This window comes from Rhinoderma darwinii, chromosome 1 (genome assembly GCF_050947455.1).
Source record: "Rhinoderma darwinii isolate aRhiDar2 chromosome 1, aRhiDar2.hap1, whole genome shotgun sequence".
Taxonomy (NCBI): domain Eukaryota; kingdom Metazoa; phylum Chordata; class Amphibia; order Anura; family Rhinodermatidae; genus Rhinoderma; species Rhinoderma darwinii.
In genome coordinates, this window is record NC_134687.1 from 538980191 (window position 1) to 538999439 (window position 19249).

At 41.2% G+C, this 19249-nt stretch overlaps 1 protein-coding gene across 1 annotated transcript in view; it reads right to left on the reverse strand.

Moving 5' to 3' along the window:
- Positions 1-19249, reverse strand: part of ADGRV1 (adhesion G protein-coupled receptor V1) — a 681209-nt gene that overhangs the window by 259853 nt on the left and 402107 nt on the right. The window contains exons 81-83 of the mRNA XM_075837359.1: positions 12498-12744; positions 9509-9648; positions 5213-5373 (exon numbers count right to left, since the gene is read on the reverse strand). Coding sequence (XP_075693474.1) covers positions 5213-5373; positions 9509-9648; positions 12498-12744 — 548 coding nt within the window. The remainder of the gene's footprint in view (positions 1-5212; positions 5374-9508; positions 9649-12497; positions 12745-19249) is intronic.

A 19249-nucleotide genomic window follows, 5' to 3' on the forward strand; every position in this document is an offset into this window, starting at 1 on the left:
GTTTAGGGCCACACATGGGGTATTGCCGTACTCGGGAGAAATTGGGTAACAAATTGTGTGTTGTTTTTTTCTCCTATTACTCCTTGTGGGGAAAAAAATGGTTGCAAAACTACATATTTTTGGGAAAAAAATGTTTTTTTCATTTTCACTGCCTTATTCTAATTCAATCTATGAAACACCTGAGGGATCAAAATGCTCACTACACCCCTAGATGATTACCCTGAGGGATATAGTGCGACATGGCGCCCAAAGAACTATTAACCAAAATCTACATGCCAAGTAGCACTCCTGCCATTCTGAGCCCTGCCGTGTGTCCAAGCAGCAGTTTATTACCACATATGGGGTATTGCAGTACTCGGGAGAAATTGCTTTACAATTGTTGGGGCGCTTTTTCTCCTTTATTCCTTGTGAAAATTAAAAAAAATGCAACAATTTTGTGGAAAGAATGTAGATTTTCATTTTCACTGCCTAATTCCAATAAATTCAGCAAAAAAAACCAGTGGGGACAAAATACTCACTATACCGCTAGATAAATTTCACAAGGGGTGTAGTTTCCCAAATGGGGGGTCACTTTTGCGGGATTTGCACTATTTTGGCCCCTCAGTGGCTTTGCAAATGTGACATGGCGCCGCAAGCCATTCCAGCAAAACGAGCTCCAAAAGTCAAATGGCGCTCCGTCCTTTTTAAGCCCCGCCGTGTGTCCAAACAGCAGTTTATTACCACATATGGGGTAATCGGGAGAAGATGCAAACACGACATGGCACTGAAAACTATTCCAGCAAAATCTCCAATATCGAAATGGTGCTCCTTCATTAGTGAGCCCTGCCGTGGGTCCAAACAGTAGTTTATTACCACATATGTTGCATTGCCGTAATCGGGAGAAGATGCTTTACAAATGTTGGGGTGCTTTTTTTCATTTATTCCTTGTAAAAATTAAAAATGTCTATGTTTTTTTTTAGAAAAAAGTAGATTTTCATTTTTACAGACTAATTCCAATAAGTTTAGTAAAGAAACTGTGGGGTCAAAATGCTCACTATACCCCTAGATAAATTTCTTGAGGGGTGTATATTCTAAAAAAGGTGGCCCCAAAAGCCTGTGTTTCAGTCCAGTAGCACACTGTGGCCACAAGTGGGATATTTCTAAAAACTGCAGAATCTGGGCAATAAATATTAAGTTGCGTTTTTCTGGTAAAACCTTCTGTGTTAAAGATTTTTTTTTATTACCAGTGAATTTTGGCAAAAAAAATGAAAATTGTAAATTTCCCCTCTACTTTGCTTCAATTCCTGTGAAACGCCTAAAGAGTTAAAACACTTTCTGAATGCTGTTTTGAATGCTTTGAGGGGTCTAGTTTTTAAAATGGGGTGATTTATAGGGACTTTCTAATATATAAGGCCCTCAAAGCCACTTCAGAACTGAACCGGTCTCTGAAAAAATGGCCTTTTGAAATTGCTGCTAAAGTTCTAAGCCTTGACACGTCCTAGAAAAATAAAATACTTTTAACCCCTTAGTGACCAGCCCATTTTAGGCCCTAATGACCAAGCTATTTTATTCGTTTTTCTATAGTCGCATTCAAAGAGCTCTAACTTTTTTATTTTTTCGTCTACATAGCTGTATTAGGACTTGTTTTTTGCGGGATTAGTTGTACTTTTTAATAGCACCATTTTAGGGTACATATAATTTTTTTATTAACTTTTATTAACTTTTTTTGGGGGGATTATAAAAAAAAACTGAAATTCCACCATTGTTCTATGCGTTTTTAAATTGACGCCGTTCACTGTGCGGCGTAAATAACACGTTACCTTTATTCTATGGGTCGGTACGATTACGGCGATACCACATATGTAGAGGTTTTTCATGTTTTACGACTTTTGCACAATAAACACACTTTTGAACTAAAATTATTTGTTTTTGCATCGTTGCTTTCCAAGAGCCGTAACTTTTTTATTTTTCCATCAATGTAGTGATTTTTTTGGCTTGTTTTCTGCGGGACGAGACGTCGTTTTGATTGGTACTGTTTTGGGGTGCATGGGACTTATTGATTCATTTTTATTATGACTTTTTTGGGGGGCAATGGAAAAAAATTGCAATTTTGCCATTGTTTTTTGCGTTTTTTTTACGGTGTTCACCTTGCGGTTTAAATTACATATTAACTTTATTAATGGAGTCATTATGGTCGCGGCGATACCATATATGTGTACTTTTATTTATTTTTTTACACTTTTACTAAATAAAACCACTTTTTATGGAAAAAAATGGTTTTATTTATTATTTTACTGTAATTTTTGTTAATAATCTTTATTTCACATTGATTACTTCTTTTATTAGTCCCACTAGGGGACTCTACTGTGCGATCTTCGTATACCAGAGTATTATTGCCTGTCAGTGTAAACCTGACGGGCAATCTATTAGGACGTGCCTCCGGCACGTCCTAATAGGCATATGTCCAGGGCAGACCTGGGGGCTTTTATTAAGCCCCCGGCTGCCATGACAACCCATCGGAGACCCGCGATTGCATTTGCGGGCCGCCGATGGGTGACAGAGGGAGCTCACTCCCTCTGTAAACAAAGTTAAATGCCGCGGTCACTATTGACGGCAGCATTTAACGGGTTAAACGGCCGCGATCTAAGTAATCTTCGATCGCTGGGGCCAGGGACTCCCATCTTGGGAAAGCCCTTGACGTTAGGAGCTTTAAAAACCAGAAATCCCTGGCCAGAGTGTTGCCGACACTTCTGGAGGTGCCCCTGACATCACTGTCAATATATGAACAGTGACGACAGAAGCTTTAAAATTCCCAAATCTCCAGCCAGAGCATCGGGAACGCTCTGACCCGGGATTCCGTTCATGGAAGGAGCCCCTGTCACCACTGTCCAAATATGGACAGTGACATTAGGAACTTTAACATGCTGAAATCCCCGGCCAGAGCGTTGGCAATGCTCTGACCTGGGGTTTTGCTTTTGAAGGGAGCCCCTGACATCCCTTTCCATATATGGACAGTCACTTTAAGAGCTTTAAGTTGCTGGAATCCCAGGCCTGAGTGTTGGCAACGCTCTGGTCGAGGATTTCACTCCTGGAGGAAGCCCCTGATGTTACTGTCTATAAATGGAACGGCAAGAGTGTCAAAAGCGCTCTGGCCGGGACTCTGGGACTGAAGGAGTACCCGATACTCTTCCCTGGTCCTGGGAAAACTCCCAGAGGTATAGGTTTAATGTGTACCTCTGATGAATGCTATACAGTGGCATTAGTCACACATAGGCTCCCATGTTAAAAAAAAAGTATATTGCACAGTATAAATTTTTTGCGAGATCCCTCGGGATGGAATAGCCTAGTATAATATGTTATTCCATCCTCAAAAAAAAGGCAGTGCCACGTATACCAGCCCGACGGAGGCCAAAAGGACAGTCTTTTGGTCTCCATTGAGTTAATGGAGCCTGATTGTTTAGCATGTATGTAGGGAGCTTTCCAAATGTACTTTGAAAACGTAGGACAAAAACGAGGTGCAAATATTAAATCTTGTTTGCTTATATTAGCTGGTTCCATAGTGGAACAAATACCCTTGTTCCTATTGTATCAACCCCATTTCTTGTAGATTGTAAGTTTGCACGCAGGGCCTTCTTAACTATTGTAACCTTGTACCTGATTATAATGGTCATTGTACCCTGTAACTTATTTTACAGCGGTGCTTCAAATGTAGGCGGTTTGAAAATTATAATGATGATTATTATTATTATTATTATTATTATCAAGGGAATGTGAAACACAGCATCTTTTGGGCGAAGTTCACACTACATTAGCAGTATACGATCAACGTATACGCCAGGAAATAGGCCGAATATATCCATACAACGTTTTCAACAAGAGTGTCCTCGAAATACTTTTTTAAAACTATATTGAATAGCGTAGTAGGCTACACTATTCAATACACGCATCCTGCAAAAAAAAAAAAATGTATACTGCGCAGTATACAGTTTTGTTTTTTTATAAAGGTAGCTTATGGGCGAAGTATGCCACTGTGAATCTATAAGTGGCATGGGTTGGAGGATTTTGTAGGAGGTATACGTCGGGAGTGTAAACAGAAACTTACACAGTATCCTCATTTTATCCTTGCTCAGAGGCAAAATTGGGATGGGTGAATAATAGAAATTTTCATTCCATACCAATTCCTTCCTCTTTGGAATAATTTCCTAAAAGTTCTCACAGGTATATAAATACAAAGGTAATGCTTTTTTAGGCCATTTTCAGACAAGCGATGATCACATGCTGACTGACTGAATAGTGACCTATTAAACTCAATAGGTTAAATCACTGGTCCGATTTTAGGCACAGACCATTGGCCCATGCAGAGAAAGTTGCAGCAAGCACTACTTTGGTCCAAATTTCGCGTTAGACTTGCCCATTTAATTCAATGGCTCCATGAAAAAAATCGGAGAGCACACTGGTGCTATCTGAGTGCGGTCCATTTTTCACTGATGGGTTGCTAGGAGATGCTTAAAAAAGGTTGGTAGGATTTTTTGACGGAAGTGAAAAACTGATGATCACTGATGCTACACGTAAGTTAAAAACTGACACACTAAACGCACTATGACACAATCCTGATTGAAGTCTAAGGCTGGGTTCACACGACCTATTTTCAGACGTAAACGAGGCGTATTATGCCTAGTTTTACGTCTGAAAATAGGGCTACAATACGTCGGCAAACATCTGCCCATTCACCTGAATGGGTTTGCCGACGTACTGTGCAGACAACCTGTCATTTACGCGTCGTCGTTTGACAGCTGTCAAACGACGACGCGTAAAAATACAGCCTCGGCAAAAGAAGTGCAGGACACTTCTTTCAGACGTAATTTGAGCCGTTCTTCATTGAACTCAATGAAGCACAGCTCAAAATTTACGGCTGTTAGAGAAGCCTCGCAAAATGCGAGGAGGAGCAATTACGGCTGAAACGAGGCAGCTGTTTTCTCCTGAAAACAGTCTGTCATTTCAGCCGTAAAAGCCTCTCACCGTGTGCACATACCCCAATTGTGGAAAAACTGATGATTTGACATCAAACAGAGACAAATTTTACAACGCTCGTCTGAATGCAGCCTTAAGATTCCATTTACGGTTAAAAGGAGTGCTTACAGATGTGGTTTAATCCCATTTTACGTGAAAAAAGTACTAAGAATATAACATGTAAGTGTATAAGTATTAATATATATACTGTATATCCACTAACCAGAAATGCATATAAATCCAGCACAGAAGAAAGCTTCATTGTAGGAGGAAAGCTTGTCAGTATGAGCATACACAGCATAGGAGGACATGTGAGTACACGCACATTCCACATACTGTGTGGTGTCTGACACTACTCTGCAGAGCTGACCATTTGACAGCCACCTACAAAACAAAACATACACAATTATTAACGCTTTAAAACAGAACCTTTACTTGCGAGCAAGACATTCACATATAATCGAGCAAGTCAGAAACAGATGCAAACACTTAAAAGTCTTTACATTCCAATCCAACCAAATGTGTGAACTGTACAAAAAAATTCCTTGAAATTACCTGCTATACCATTGAGCAGGAGTAAGGCCTTACACAAATAACCCTTAAGCCAGTAGCGTAGCTAGCAGCGGGTAGTGGGGGTGTGGCCCTAGGGGGGTGGCCCCAGCTTTGTTGTGTCCTGGTTTCATCTGTATCTGCATCCTCAGGATGGAATCTATAGCTGGAGTAAGGAGCTGACGGCTCCTTGCTCCTGCATTCACTGTGCAATGCCAGCTCCTGGTGTGAGCGGATCAGCGCAGACAGGCGTGATGTAGTGACTTTGTCACGCCTGTCTGCGCAGAGCCACTGACTGCACTGATCAGAGCCACAGACTGCACAGTTTCATCTGTATCTGCGTCCTCAGGATGCAGATACCGTGGAATCTAATGCTGGAGCAAGGAGCTGACGGCTCCTTGCTCCAGCATTCACTGTGTAATGCCAGCTCCTGGTGTGAGCAGCTCGACGTATATAATCTTTTACGCACGTATATCATCCGTATGTCATGCGTTTTTTACGTCAGAAAAATAAACTGAAGGAGGTGGTTTTCTTTTTCTCATCATTTCTTTAGCAACTGTTGTGTGAATCACGAACAGCACACGGATGTACGTCCATGTGCTGTCCGTGATTTTCACGCACCCATTGACTTCAATGGGTGTGTGATGCACGAAAAACGGAAAAAGTATAGGACATGCAGCAGGGGCGTAGCTGGGGGGGCAGGCGGTGCATGTGCCCTGGGCGCAACTTAGAGGGGGGCGCCAGCGCCACCTCCTCCTGCACTATAATTGTACCTGTGTCTATAGGACACTAGTACAATTAGAAGCAATGAATGGCCGGGTACGTACCGTGCCCGGCTATTCAGCGCTTTTGTACCAGTGAAGCGACTGGTACCTTTTGTACCAGTGAAGCTTCCGTCGCTGAAAGGCGCTGAATGACAGGCAAAGTCATCCTGCCCAGCCAATCAGCGCCTTTCATAGACGCTTCGTTCAACCCCCAGGAGACCTGCGCAGAAGAGAGCAGGTCTCCATTGCTGCCGGCCGGCGTGGGAGCGGGATTAAGGCGAGTTTGAATATTATTTTTTTTTATTGTAATAAAAAAAGTGTGTGGCTGTATCTACAGGGAGGGGGGGGGCTTTATCTACGGGGGGGCTTTATCTATGGGGGGGCTTTATCTACGGGGGGTGGGCTATCTACAGGGGGGGCTATATACTGGGGTGGGCTATCTATGGAGCACCATATACAGGGGTGGGCTATCAGCCGGCGTGGGAGCGGGATTAAGGTGATTTTGAATATTTTTTTTTATTGTAATAAAAAAGTGTGTGGCTGTATCTACAGGGGGGGCTTTATCTACGGGGGGGATTTATCTACGGGGGGGAACTTTATCTACGGGGGTGGGCTATCTACAGGGGGGACTATATACTGGGGTGGGCTATCTATGGAGCACCATATACAGGGGTGGGCTATATCTACAGGGGGGCTATATACAGGGGTGGACTATATGTGGAACACTATATACAGGGGTGGACTATATGTGGAGCACTATATACAGGGGAGGGCTATATCTACAGGGGGCTATATACAGGGTTGGGCTATACGTGGAGCACTATATACAGGGGTGGGCTATATCTACAGGGGGCTATATACAGGGGTGGGCTATCTGTAGAGCACTATAGGGGGGGCTATTTGTGGGACACTATATACAGGGGTGGGCTATATGGGGGCACTATCTACAGGGGGCTCTATGGGGGCACTATCTACAGGGGGCTCTATGGCAGACACTATCTATAAGGGGCACAGTGTGTATGGTGCTATTATAATTAGAGGTGCAGTGTATAGTGCTATTATATTTAGGGGCGTAGTGTGTGGTATAATGAGAACTTTATCTTTATTTATAGGTGTAGAATTGTTGGAAAAGTGAGAAGCTGAAGACATCTGAGCGGCAAACTGCAGAAATGGGCTGTGACCGGGAGAAGTCATCATAGAGGTCTGGACCGGATGGAGAAAAAGAACTAGAATCTGAGACGTCACCGGTGAATCACTTAATGTAAATGTTCATTCTGCCTCTAATCAGCACTGTAGTCACTGTATGATCTGCAGCAAGATGATGGGTGGTATGATTATGATATGATTTCTTTTTTGTAAAACAGCAACTCCCAGCATATCCTTACCATTGTTCGGGCCATGCTGGGAGCTGTAGTTTTACGCCGTACATACCTATAAGGCAGGGCTTGCACTAAATTGAGCTGTATTTGTGCTGGTGATGTATATATGTAATGAGCTTGGTTCTGGGACTGTATTTATGTACTGAGCTTGGTTCTGGTGTTGTGTATAGAACTATATTGCTTGTAAAATGTATAAATGTTTTTATGCTCGAGTTACATAAAGAGAAATGTGGAAAAGAAATGACACGTCATTGATTGGTAGAGAAAACAAAACATGGCGAGGGGGAAGGAGATGTCGAGAAAGAGGTTGGGGAGGGCACCAAACTGAATCTTTGCCCCGGGTGCTGGAGAACCTAGCTACGCCTCTGCATGCAATGAGTTTCATGCAGGGGACACGCTGCGTGAAAAACACTGAATGTCTGAATGGCCCCATTAAATTGCATAGGTCCGTGTGACGTCCGTTTTTTAACGCACGTAACACGGACGTGAAATATGCTCGTGTGAATAAGGCTTTAAGCACTATGGACTTGGTGAAATTTGACACATTTCTTGTACGGCACAAATGGTGACTGACTGATGACAGAGACACGAGAGGATGAAGACTCTGTTGACAGGCCTCATTCCCATAGTGCAGGTCACTGAGTTTGCATAGCTGCAGGGTAGGAACTATTTTAGTTCACTTCAGCTTGTAAGGAATACCAGTGTCTCAGCAAAATGGGATATTAATATAATACACGGAAAGGATAAGACAGCGTAACCATGTTCTTTATTATTTACTGATAATACATTGTGAAATGAAAATGTTTTTGGTCTCTAATGTTTAAAGGTTCCCAAGGCTATGTAAACACTTTTCGGAGCTGTGGCAAACTTTCCGTCCGGATTTGCGGACGGAAAGTCTGCAGTGGAATACAGTGGCAGCAAAGTAGATGAGATTTGAACAAATCTCATACACATGCTGCGGAAATTCAGTGCAGAAATTAGATTGGATTTCGATTTGATCAGGATAAGGCTAAATGCACATGATGCATATTATGTGTGGATTTGCCGCACATATTTTCCTGCGACAAATCCTCAGCATAATACAGCACCAGTAAAGTAAATGAGATTTGAAGTAATCTCATCTACACGTCGCAAAAAATTTTCGCACATAAGTTGACCTGCGGTGCGTATTTTTAAATCCACAGCATGTCAATTTATCTTGCGTTGCCGCCTCAGAATTATATATGACAAGTTTATTAAAAAAAAGACGCACCAAAATCCACAGCATAAAACCGCACTTATTTCTGCATCAAAATGTAAAAACCGCACCTAAATCACATAAAAAAACATACCATTAAGTGCAGGTTTTACCTGCGGAATTACCTGCATTTATCTGTGGTTTTGATGCAGCAAATGACACAGAGTGTGTATGTTGCCTTAAGGTTGTATTGTGTGTTACAGGAACACAGGAGCCGCTGTCAGCCAAGTCGTCAGTCCAGCTGACTGACAGATTTGTCTTAAAGTGGCATAATGCAGCTTCTATGTATAGCGGATACATAGTTTTTGCGCTGCAGCTTCTAAGAAACATTTTTGATAAAGGTCTATTGGAAAAAGGTTTATAAACACATGCATTAAAATAAAAACAAAAAGGCTACAAAGGTTTACATAACCTATAAATGGAGGCACAAAGTACTCATATTCATAAGGCTTGCATACCCTTATTGTTGTGCTATAGGGTCTTCCAAGGTTCTTATATAGGAATGTGTGTGATACATTATCAAACATGAACAACATTTAATAATGCTTATACTGAGAATAAAGGATGAGACCTTTAATCTAAAATGGTACCTTTCTGATGCCTGGTTCCACAGAAGACAAAGTGACATGCGCGGAATAATACGACCACTTGCTGTATTAATTCTATAGACAACCTCATTGTTGTCAGATAAGGGGTAAGAGCTGTTGACGTTCAAACTTACTGAAAGAATCTGCAGTAAAACATAAAAACATGAAACAATTATTTTGATGAAACTGAAAATGTATTTTAATGGATTCCCCATTTTTTGAAACTTCATTCTAAAACCTTTTCTTTCAATCTCCTACTCTTTACCAAGTCATACTAATCCCAATTAGCTATTATTGTGCCAACTTACTGCCATGGGGGGGGGGGGGGGGTATTAGGTAGCTGCCACTGAATGTTGCTGCACAAGGTATAAAGTAGTGGCTTTGTTGGGTTCATTTTGACTCCTTAAACCTTCAGAGCTACTGGTGACCACCAATGTTATGATCCCATTGTGAGATTGTGAACAAGGGGAAAATTGTTTAAATCTAAACTTTTTAACATTTTTAATTCTTCAGTAGCAGCAGTTTCTTATAGTGTAACAAACTTTTATCACATTCTGTTATATCTAGGGAATGTCACATTACAGTAACTGTTGACAGAGAATTCCTTTTCAATGGGCTTCATTGGCATGATATATTTTGCTGCTACTGTATAGACTATGTTTAACAAGCCAGGAATATACAGTGTATATATTTTTTTTAACAAACGTTTAAAACCTAGAACTATCCATGTTGAATAGTGACTGTATGTGACAGTTTCGAAGAAATATGCTTGATGATATTTAAAAATATTAACATTCATAAAAAAATTATATTAGATTTTAGGTGTGATTTTACGGAGATGACCTACCAGAAGAAAAAAAATTATCTTTTATTTTCTTTTTATTTCAAAAATATATTTTTAACATTATGAAAACTGGAAACATTAACCAATACTGGATTAGCCAAACATGACAAAATATAAAACATGACAAAATAAACTTTAATAAACATTAAAAATGAGAAAACAATGTTTTAAATATCTACCATCTATGCTGAGTTATGATCTCTTAGGGTATGTGCACACGATAACGACCATTACGTCTGAAATTACGGAGCTGTTTTCAGGAGAAAACAGCTCCTGAATTTCAGACGTAATTGCTCGTACTCGCATTTTGCGAGGCGTCTTTGATGGCCGTAATTTGGAGCTGTTCTTCTTTTGACAGCGACGCGTAAAATGACAGGTCGTCGGCACAGTACATCGGCAAACCCATTCAAATGAATGGGCAGATGTTTGCCGACGTATTGGAGCCGTATTTTCAGGCGTAAATCGAGGCATAATACGCCTCGTTTACGCCTGAAAATAGGTCGTGTGAACCCAGCCTTAAAGTTACAGGCCCAAAACCTGAGGCTGAACTACTAAGAGATACTGATTTCTGGTTCCTCTTAGGGTATGTTCACACGGCCAAATTTCAGACGTATACGAGGCGTATTATGCCTCGTTTTACGTCTGAAAATACGGCTCCAATACGTCGGCAAACATCTGCCCATTCATTTGAATGGGTTTGCCGACGTACTGTGCAGACGACCTGTTATTTACGCGTCGTCGTTTGACAGCTGTCAAACGACGACGCGTAAAAATACAGCCTCATCAAAAGAAGTGCAGGACACTTCTTTGGACGTTTTTGGAGCTGTTTTCTCATAGACTCCAATGAAAACAGCTCAAAAAACGGACGTAAAAAACGCCGCGAAAACGGCGCGAAAAACGCAGCGAAAAATGCGAGTTAGTAAAAAAACGTCTGAAAAGCAGGGTCTGTTTTCCCTTGAAAACAGCTCTGGATTTTCAGACGTTTTTGTTGACTACGTGTGAACATACCCTTACGCTATGTTCACACAGTTTTTTGCAGGCAGAAAATCCTGCCTCAAAATTCCATCTGGAATTTTGAGGCAGATTTTGATCTGTCTGCACACTGTTTGCCGCATTTTTTGCGTCGTAGGCAAAAAAGCAACGAAATACGCTTTCTCTGCCAGGTCAGAGACGTAAACGCCCGAAGATAGGGCATGTCGCTTCTTTTTCCTGCGAGACGGTCTTTCCGCTCGCCGGAAAAAAACGCCTCCACCTCCCATTGAAATCAATGGGAGGCATTTTCGGCCGTTTTTTGGCGCGTTTTTCGACGCGGTTTCCGATGCAAAAAAACATGTCAAAAAATTACGTATGAACTGACCCTTATGATTTCTTGTCATCCAGACATTTTTCAAAATAGTGCAGATACAAACTTGACTATAGCAAACGATCAGATTCCAGCTCTCATTTTATTTATTGGAACTGTGAAAAATAAGAAAAACAACTCCACTTTTTCTTTGCATTAGCTCTACTAAATATTACCCAGTGCGTGGATCCAAATCACCAGTGATATCACCCATGTATGCACAACTGACAATATTCAATCCAGTTAAGGTGTAGCTATGGATCTAGATGTAGATAGTGATAAAGATGGTGTTTTGGATCCACACAAATTCTGCACTTGACAGAAATCAGAGTCATGGGATCACAGGTATCTCTTAGTAGTGAAGCTTCAAGCTGATGACCTGTACATTTCATGAACACATATCTCAGCACAGAAGTTAGATATTAAAAAAAACAGTTTTTAATTTTTTTTAAAAAATCCTTCTTCCCATCCCATGCCTCTTTCAGAATAGCTAGAGCTATAAAGAAGAAGAATCTAATGGACACGCATCTCTTATAATATAATTAGACATATCATTTTTGTATATATCCAGCACGGTGAACTCATGTATTTAACAAACATTTCAGTGGCTAAGTGCATAGCTATAAATAAAGCTTGTAACCAATTGCTCTTCTGGAACGGTGCAGTTAATTGTATCATAATTCCAGGAAGAATGCAATGAATCCGGCACGGGTGTAAAAATAAACCGGCAAAGCATCACAGGCTACTACCATCGACCACATCACAGGGAAGGGACGGCATACTGCTCTCAGAAGTGCTAAAACTACCTTGTTATTTAATGCACTTTCTTGTCCTCCTGTAAGAAACCACTGCTGGCTGCTATATTCAATAAACTGCAACAATCTACAGCCTTCATCTGAGGTTGTATTCAAGGGAAATACAGCCAAAACTCTCTCAGGGAGCTGGATAGAATCACCATTCTTCCCATCAAACTGGTGTCCATTGATTTGCTGTGGGTACCAATTATAGGCACTTATAGAAATATAGGGACATGTGTCAAATTGGGTCTTCCCTCTGTTGAAACAAAATATGTTTGTATTACGACCTTTGATGTAACATCAAAAATTCTAAACATTTTAAAAGAGCAGTTCATTGAGTCGGGCTCCCTGTAGCTTGCTCCCCCCCCCCCCCCGTTTCCCAGTGCATAGCTGTGCTGTCGTCCTCCATAGCCTGCCAAGAAAACGAGTGTACCCCTAATTTTCTTTCCCCACTGTCCCCACCAATGCAGTCTTTAATTTCATTGCGCATATAATAATAAAAAATCATTGTGAATTTTTTCTGCGTATTTTCTCTTAATGTATTAGTATGTTTAATAATAGCCATCAGCGATCATACCTAAATGGTTGCAAAAAAATTAGATATATATGTCTCTCTCTTTCACAATAAATATATATATATATATATATATATATATATATACACACACACACACACACACACACACACACATATATACAGTGCATTCTGAAAGTTATGTTGAGGCCTTGTGCTAAAATAAATTCACATTTTCCCCATCATTCTGCACTAAATACCCCATACTGACAAAGTGAATACAAAATTTTAGGCATTTTTGCAAATTTACAAAAAATAAAAAGCTCAGATTTTGCATGGACATAAGGCCCTGTTCACACAGAGTATTTTAATGAGCTTTTTGGAGCGGAAACCACTCCGCAAAACTCGTCAGAAACCGTCCGAAAACGCCTCCCATTGATTTCAATGGGAGTCGGGACATGCCCTATCTTATCATTTCCTATCTTCGCGCATTTATGCCTCTGACCTCACATTGACATCAATGGGAGGTAGAGAGAGCGTATTTCACAGAGTTTTTTGCCCGTAGCACTCAATGGGCGCGAGCGAAAAACGCGGCAAACGACATGCAGGAGGGACAAAATCTGCCAGAATTTTCCTCCTGCAAAAAACTCGGTGTGAACGAGGACTAAGTATACAGACCCTTTGCTATGACACTTGAAATTTAGCTCTGGGGGCCTCCCATTTCTCTAGATCATGGGTCAGCAACATTCGTCACTCCAGCTGTTGTGTTGTTAACCCGTTTGTGACCGCCAATACGCCTTTTCACGGCGGCCACTAATGGGCTTTATTCTATTCTATTTTATACGGTGCTGCATCAGAATGAATAAACAGAGCAGGGAGCCGTTAAATCTCCCTGCTCTCAGAGGTAGCTGAGGGCTGGGGGCATCCCTGCTCAAACGGGTGAGATCTATATAAGTATCGATCTCACCCGTTTAAACCCTCAGATGCGGCGCTTAATAGTGAGCGCCACATCTCAGTTGTTATGGAGAGAGGGAGGGAGCTCCCTCTCATCCCACCGGCACCCGGCGATAAGATCTCCGAGTGTCTGTGTTTCCGATGGCAGCCGGGGGCCTAATAAAGGCCCCCAGGTCTGCCTGTAGTGAATGCCTGCATGCCAGAGGTATTGCAGTGTATTATAAAAGTGATTGGAGGATCGCATATTAAAGTCCCCTAGTAGGACTAGTAAAAAAGTTAAAAAAAAAGTTTAATAAAATGAATTTAAAAAAAATTTGAAAAAAATACTTTTTCCCCTTACAAAATGCTTTACTATTAAAAAAACAAAATAAAGTTAAAAAAAGTTACACATATTTGGTATCGCCATGTTCGTAACGACCCCATCTATAAAGCTATTGCATAATTTCACCCGCACGGTGAACGGCGTCAAAATTAATATAAAAAACAATGGAAAGATTGCTGTTTTCTGTGAATCCTGCCTTAAAAAAAATGTGATAAAAGCGATAAAAAAGTCGCATCTACTTCAAAATGGTACGAATAAATACTAAACAAAGTCGTCCCGCAAAAACAAAATACTCATACAACTGCATTGTCGGAAAAATAAAAAAGTTATTGCTCTTTAAATATGGAGACACAAAAACAAATAATTGTGAAAAAAAAAAGTGTTTTTACTGCGTAAAAGTAGTAAAACATACAAAATCTATACAAATTTGGTATCGTTGCAATCGTAACAACCCGCTGAATAAAGTTATTGTGTTACTTATACCACATGGTAAACGTAGATTTAGGACGCAAAACAGAGTGGCAAAATGTCTGTTTTTTTTATATTCCCCCAAAAAAAAAAGTTAATAAAAGTTCATCAATAAATAATATGTACCCCAAAATGGTGCTATTAAAAAATACAACTTGTCCCGCAAAAAAACAAGACCTTACACACCTATGTCGATGCAAAAATAAAAAAGTTATAGCTCTTGGAATGTGACGATGGAAAAACGTAAAAAATAGCTTGGTCATTAAGGTTTAAAATAGTCTGGCCATCAAGGGGTTAAACTACAATTACCAGAATGCCCTGACAGCCTTTCACTGGAATGATTAAGCCGTTAGCTGTCACGGCATGCTGGAAGTTGTAGTTTCACAACAGCTGGAGTGCCAAACGTTGCTCATCCCTGCTCTAGATCATCTTTGAAATGTTTCTACACCTTGATTGAAGTCCACCTGTGGTAAATTTATTTGATTGGACATGATTTGGAAAGACACACCCCTGTCCATATAAGGTCACACAGCTGACAATGCACATCAGAGCAAAAACCAAGCCATGAGGAGGAAATAACTGCCTGTAGGGACAGGATTGTGTGGAGGAACAGATCTGCAGAAGGGTACAAAACATTTTTTGCTGCACTGAAAGTTCCCAAGAGCACAGTGGCCTCCATAATTCTTAAATGGAAGAAATTTGGAGCAACCAGGACTCTTCCTAGAGCTGGTCATCCATTCAAACAAAGTAATCGCGTGAGAAGGGCCTTGGTAAGAGAGGTGACCGAGAATCAAATGGTCACTCTGGCTGAACTTCAAAGATCCTGTGTGTAGATGGGTGAAACTTCCAGAAGGTCAACCATCACTGCAGCACTCCAGCAATCTGGGCTTTATGGCAGAGTGGCCAGAAAGAAGCCTCTCCTGCGAAAAAGGCAGATGAAAGCCCACCTGAAGGTAGCAAAAAAAGCACCTAAAGGACTCTCAGACTGTGAGCAACAAGGTTCTGTGGTCTGATGAAACCAAGATTGAACTTTTTGGCCTTAATTCTAAGTGTCATGTCTGGAGGAAACCAGGCACTGCTCATCACCTGCCCAATACCATCCCTACAGTGAAGAATGGTGGTGGCAGCATCATGCTGTGGGGGTGTTTTTTAGCGTCTGGGACGGGGAGACTGATCAGGGTTGAGTGAAAGATGAATGGAGCAAAGTACAGAGATATTCTTCATGAAAACCTGATATAGAGTGCTCTGGGCCGAATGTACACCTCCCAACAAGACAATGACCCTAAGCACACAGCCAAGATAACACAGGAGTGGCTTAGTGACAACCCTGTGAATGTCCTTGAGTGGCCCAGCTAGAGCCCTGAAATCGAACATTTCTGGACAGACCTGAAAACTGCTGTCCACCCATGGTCGCCATCCAACCTGAAAGAGTCTACCCATGTTCGTTAATTCAAACTGTCCCTTAGTTGTATCCTGTGTACTGTGTTCATGCATCCCGTATCCTGTATCCCGTAATTGTGTTTGTTCCCGAGCGAATTCTAGTGTTGGAGTCGAGTTCATCCTCTGTGCCACGTGTCATCAGCCACGCCAAGTGTCATCTGCCATGCCAAGTGTCACCTGCCATGCCAAGTGTCATCTGTGCCGTGTGTCTGCTACTCCGTGTGTCTGCTACTCCGTGTGTCTGCTACTCCGTGTGTCTGCTACTCCGTGTGTCTACCAAATCATCTTTCCAGATACTCTTGCCCTAGAGACTATTATTGACTGTAGTTTGGCCGGCTGCTACTCCGCTACGGTGGAGCAGCCTAGTGGGTCCACATACGCCACAGCCGTAACAATACCCAAGAATACTGGAGTCTGTTATCGCTGTCAAAGGTGCTTCAACTAAGTACTGAGTAAAGGGTCTGAATACTTATGTCAATGCAAGATTTTAGTTTTTCCTTTTCAATAAATTAGTAAAGATTTTTTAAGACTTTCCGAATGCATTGTGTACATATACAGTGGTACCTCAAGTTACAATGGCCTCAGGTTACAATATTTTAAACATATAATGGTCTTTCCTGGGCCATTGTAACTTGAAACCACATTCGACATACAATGCCACAAAATGTCTGGATTACGGGCGCATGTGATTGGCTAGAAGATCCAGCCAATCAACATGGGCATTTTACTGGTAAATCACCTGCTGTAATGCAGTGCATGCCCTGATTGGCTGTCTGGTAGCGCCTCTCTACAGTACAGTACTACATGTCCTGTACTGCTCTTTACCTGCGTCCGGATGAGTTGCTCCTTTGCACACCAGGTGATGGCAACTCCATGTGAGGGCAACTCTATGTTATATTTCTGGTACACTGTGTACTGTACAGGCTCCTGAAGAAGCTAATGTCCTCATCGTAGAAAGTGATTTACAGCTTCCAGCAGCTACAGTATTTGTGACTTTGATATGTGAGAACTTGCTTTATCTGTATTAGTTATCTGCTAAATCATCTTTTTTTCTTATCTGCGGTTGACAATTTGGGGGCTTTGGAACCAATTCCTAGTTTTCCATAGCGTTATGGTCTCAAGTTACAATATTTTGAACTTAGAATCATCGCCCCGGAACCTATTAATATTGTAACTTGAGGGACCACTGTAATTACAATATATGCTTTATTTGTATTTTTGTTCTTATTTGTCTTCAACCCTCCTTTTTTATCGTTTCGGGTGGACATTTTGGGGGCTTCCGGACCAATTACCAGGCTTCAACATACAATGGTTTTAGGTTGAGGGACCACTGATATATATATATATATATTTATTTTGTAAGGGATTAGGTAGTGGGACAGTCGTCTCCTGGGGTAGACGGGCACTCGGTATCAAACACGCCAGTAAATTTCAGTCCACACAGCAATGATGCGGTACTACTGGCCTCAGCCAGTTTTATTTACAGGTAGTACATGAATCAAAAAGAAAACAAACAAAAAAGAAAACTCTATGCCTGTCCGGCACTAACTATACAGTCAGGTATCCTAACTAACAGGCCTAATGTCTGGCACCACAAACCATGCAGACCATACAACCTGTTATGAATGCAGTCTGTTTTGCTCTCACAAGCTCCTCTCCACAGGCTGAGAGAGAGAGTGTGACTGAACTGCAGCCTTTTTAAAGGGCTATCACACCTGAATCCTGATTAATAGCTAGACAGCCCAAGACCAGGACTGTGTGGATGGAGTGGGGACCCACCCAGCTTTCCCCACTCCAACAACCAGGCCCTTTTCCAGGTTTTAGATTAAGCCTATTGCAGAGGGAGAACCACATTCTCTGCGGAATTTACTCCCTAGCTGTTTTCAGATAGCAGAAGACAGAAATCTTGAGGAAATATAGACCCCAACCACAACCTCTCCACATGGTCTGTCACAATATATATATATATATATATTTTTAGGAATTGATGTGTAATACAATTTCATTCTCATTACATATATTAATAAAATGCAGAAAGTGAAAATCAGAAAAAAATATTATTTGCACAATAAAATTGTTGATTGCTTAGGTGGGCAAAGGGTAACATATTGTATATAGTTTTCAATTCCACGTTTATTTTGGAAAATGTCATGCGGATTTAGCACAATCTATTGTAACAGCTCTTCTCTTGTTGTCAGTGTAGGAGAAAAGAGCTGCACCGCGCATGATCTGATGCTCTGCTGACAAATGCAGAAGATCAATAGAAGAAGACACTGACCGCTTCACAGAAAGATCAGTTGGCAGCTCAGTGAGCCAGGTGGGAGGCATCAAACAGCTGAACATGCGTGTCCACCGCTAGCAGCTGCAGTAGGTGGACAATGATTGTAGACCCACCAGAAATGATAGGGGGCGCTACCACTGACACCAATGTAAATTATAGAATGCACATGATTTATTTTTATAAGGGGAATTTTATTTATTCATAATAGTTTTAGAGGGACAACCCCTTTAACGGGGATGTATCAATGTTTTACTCTAGTTTAAATAATGAAATTTAAGTCTGTAGAATAGAAATAATATGTTTGTTATTTTTTTTTTTTATGTTGCAGATATTTACTTTTTATTGTTTAATACACATTGGAGATGCAGTGCTACAGGGTGTGTGCGCTTTATGACAACAAAATTTATTGGACATGAATTGTTAGAAAAATGTCATAGATTATTGCAGTCTCCTGGAAGTGATGGGGTACAGACCCCTCCTCGAGACCAGGGAGTGGTGGTGAGATGCATACAGAACCTTATCTGTGTGAATAGAGTTGCCATCCTGCCTTATCTAGGTCTCTAGCTGTACAAAAGAGCTGTCATCTGTCGTAAATAAAATTCTAGCCCATACATTTTTTTCATCTGTAATGTTGGGTTTCTTTGGCTGGTCTTCAGCTACATCCTGAAGCTTATGATACAATGAGCCAGTCGTGACTAATCAAACATTAACCCCTTCCCGCATTATGATGTACCGGGACGTCATCGTGGGAGGGGGGAGCATGGCTGGCTGAGCCCTCTACA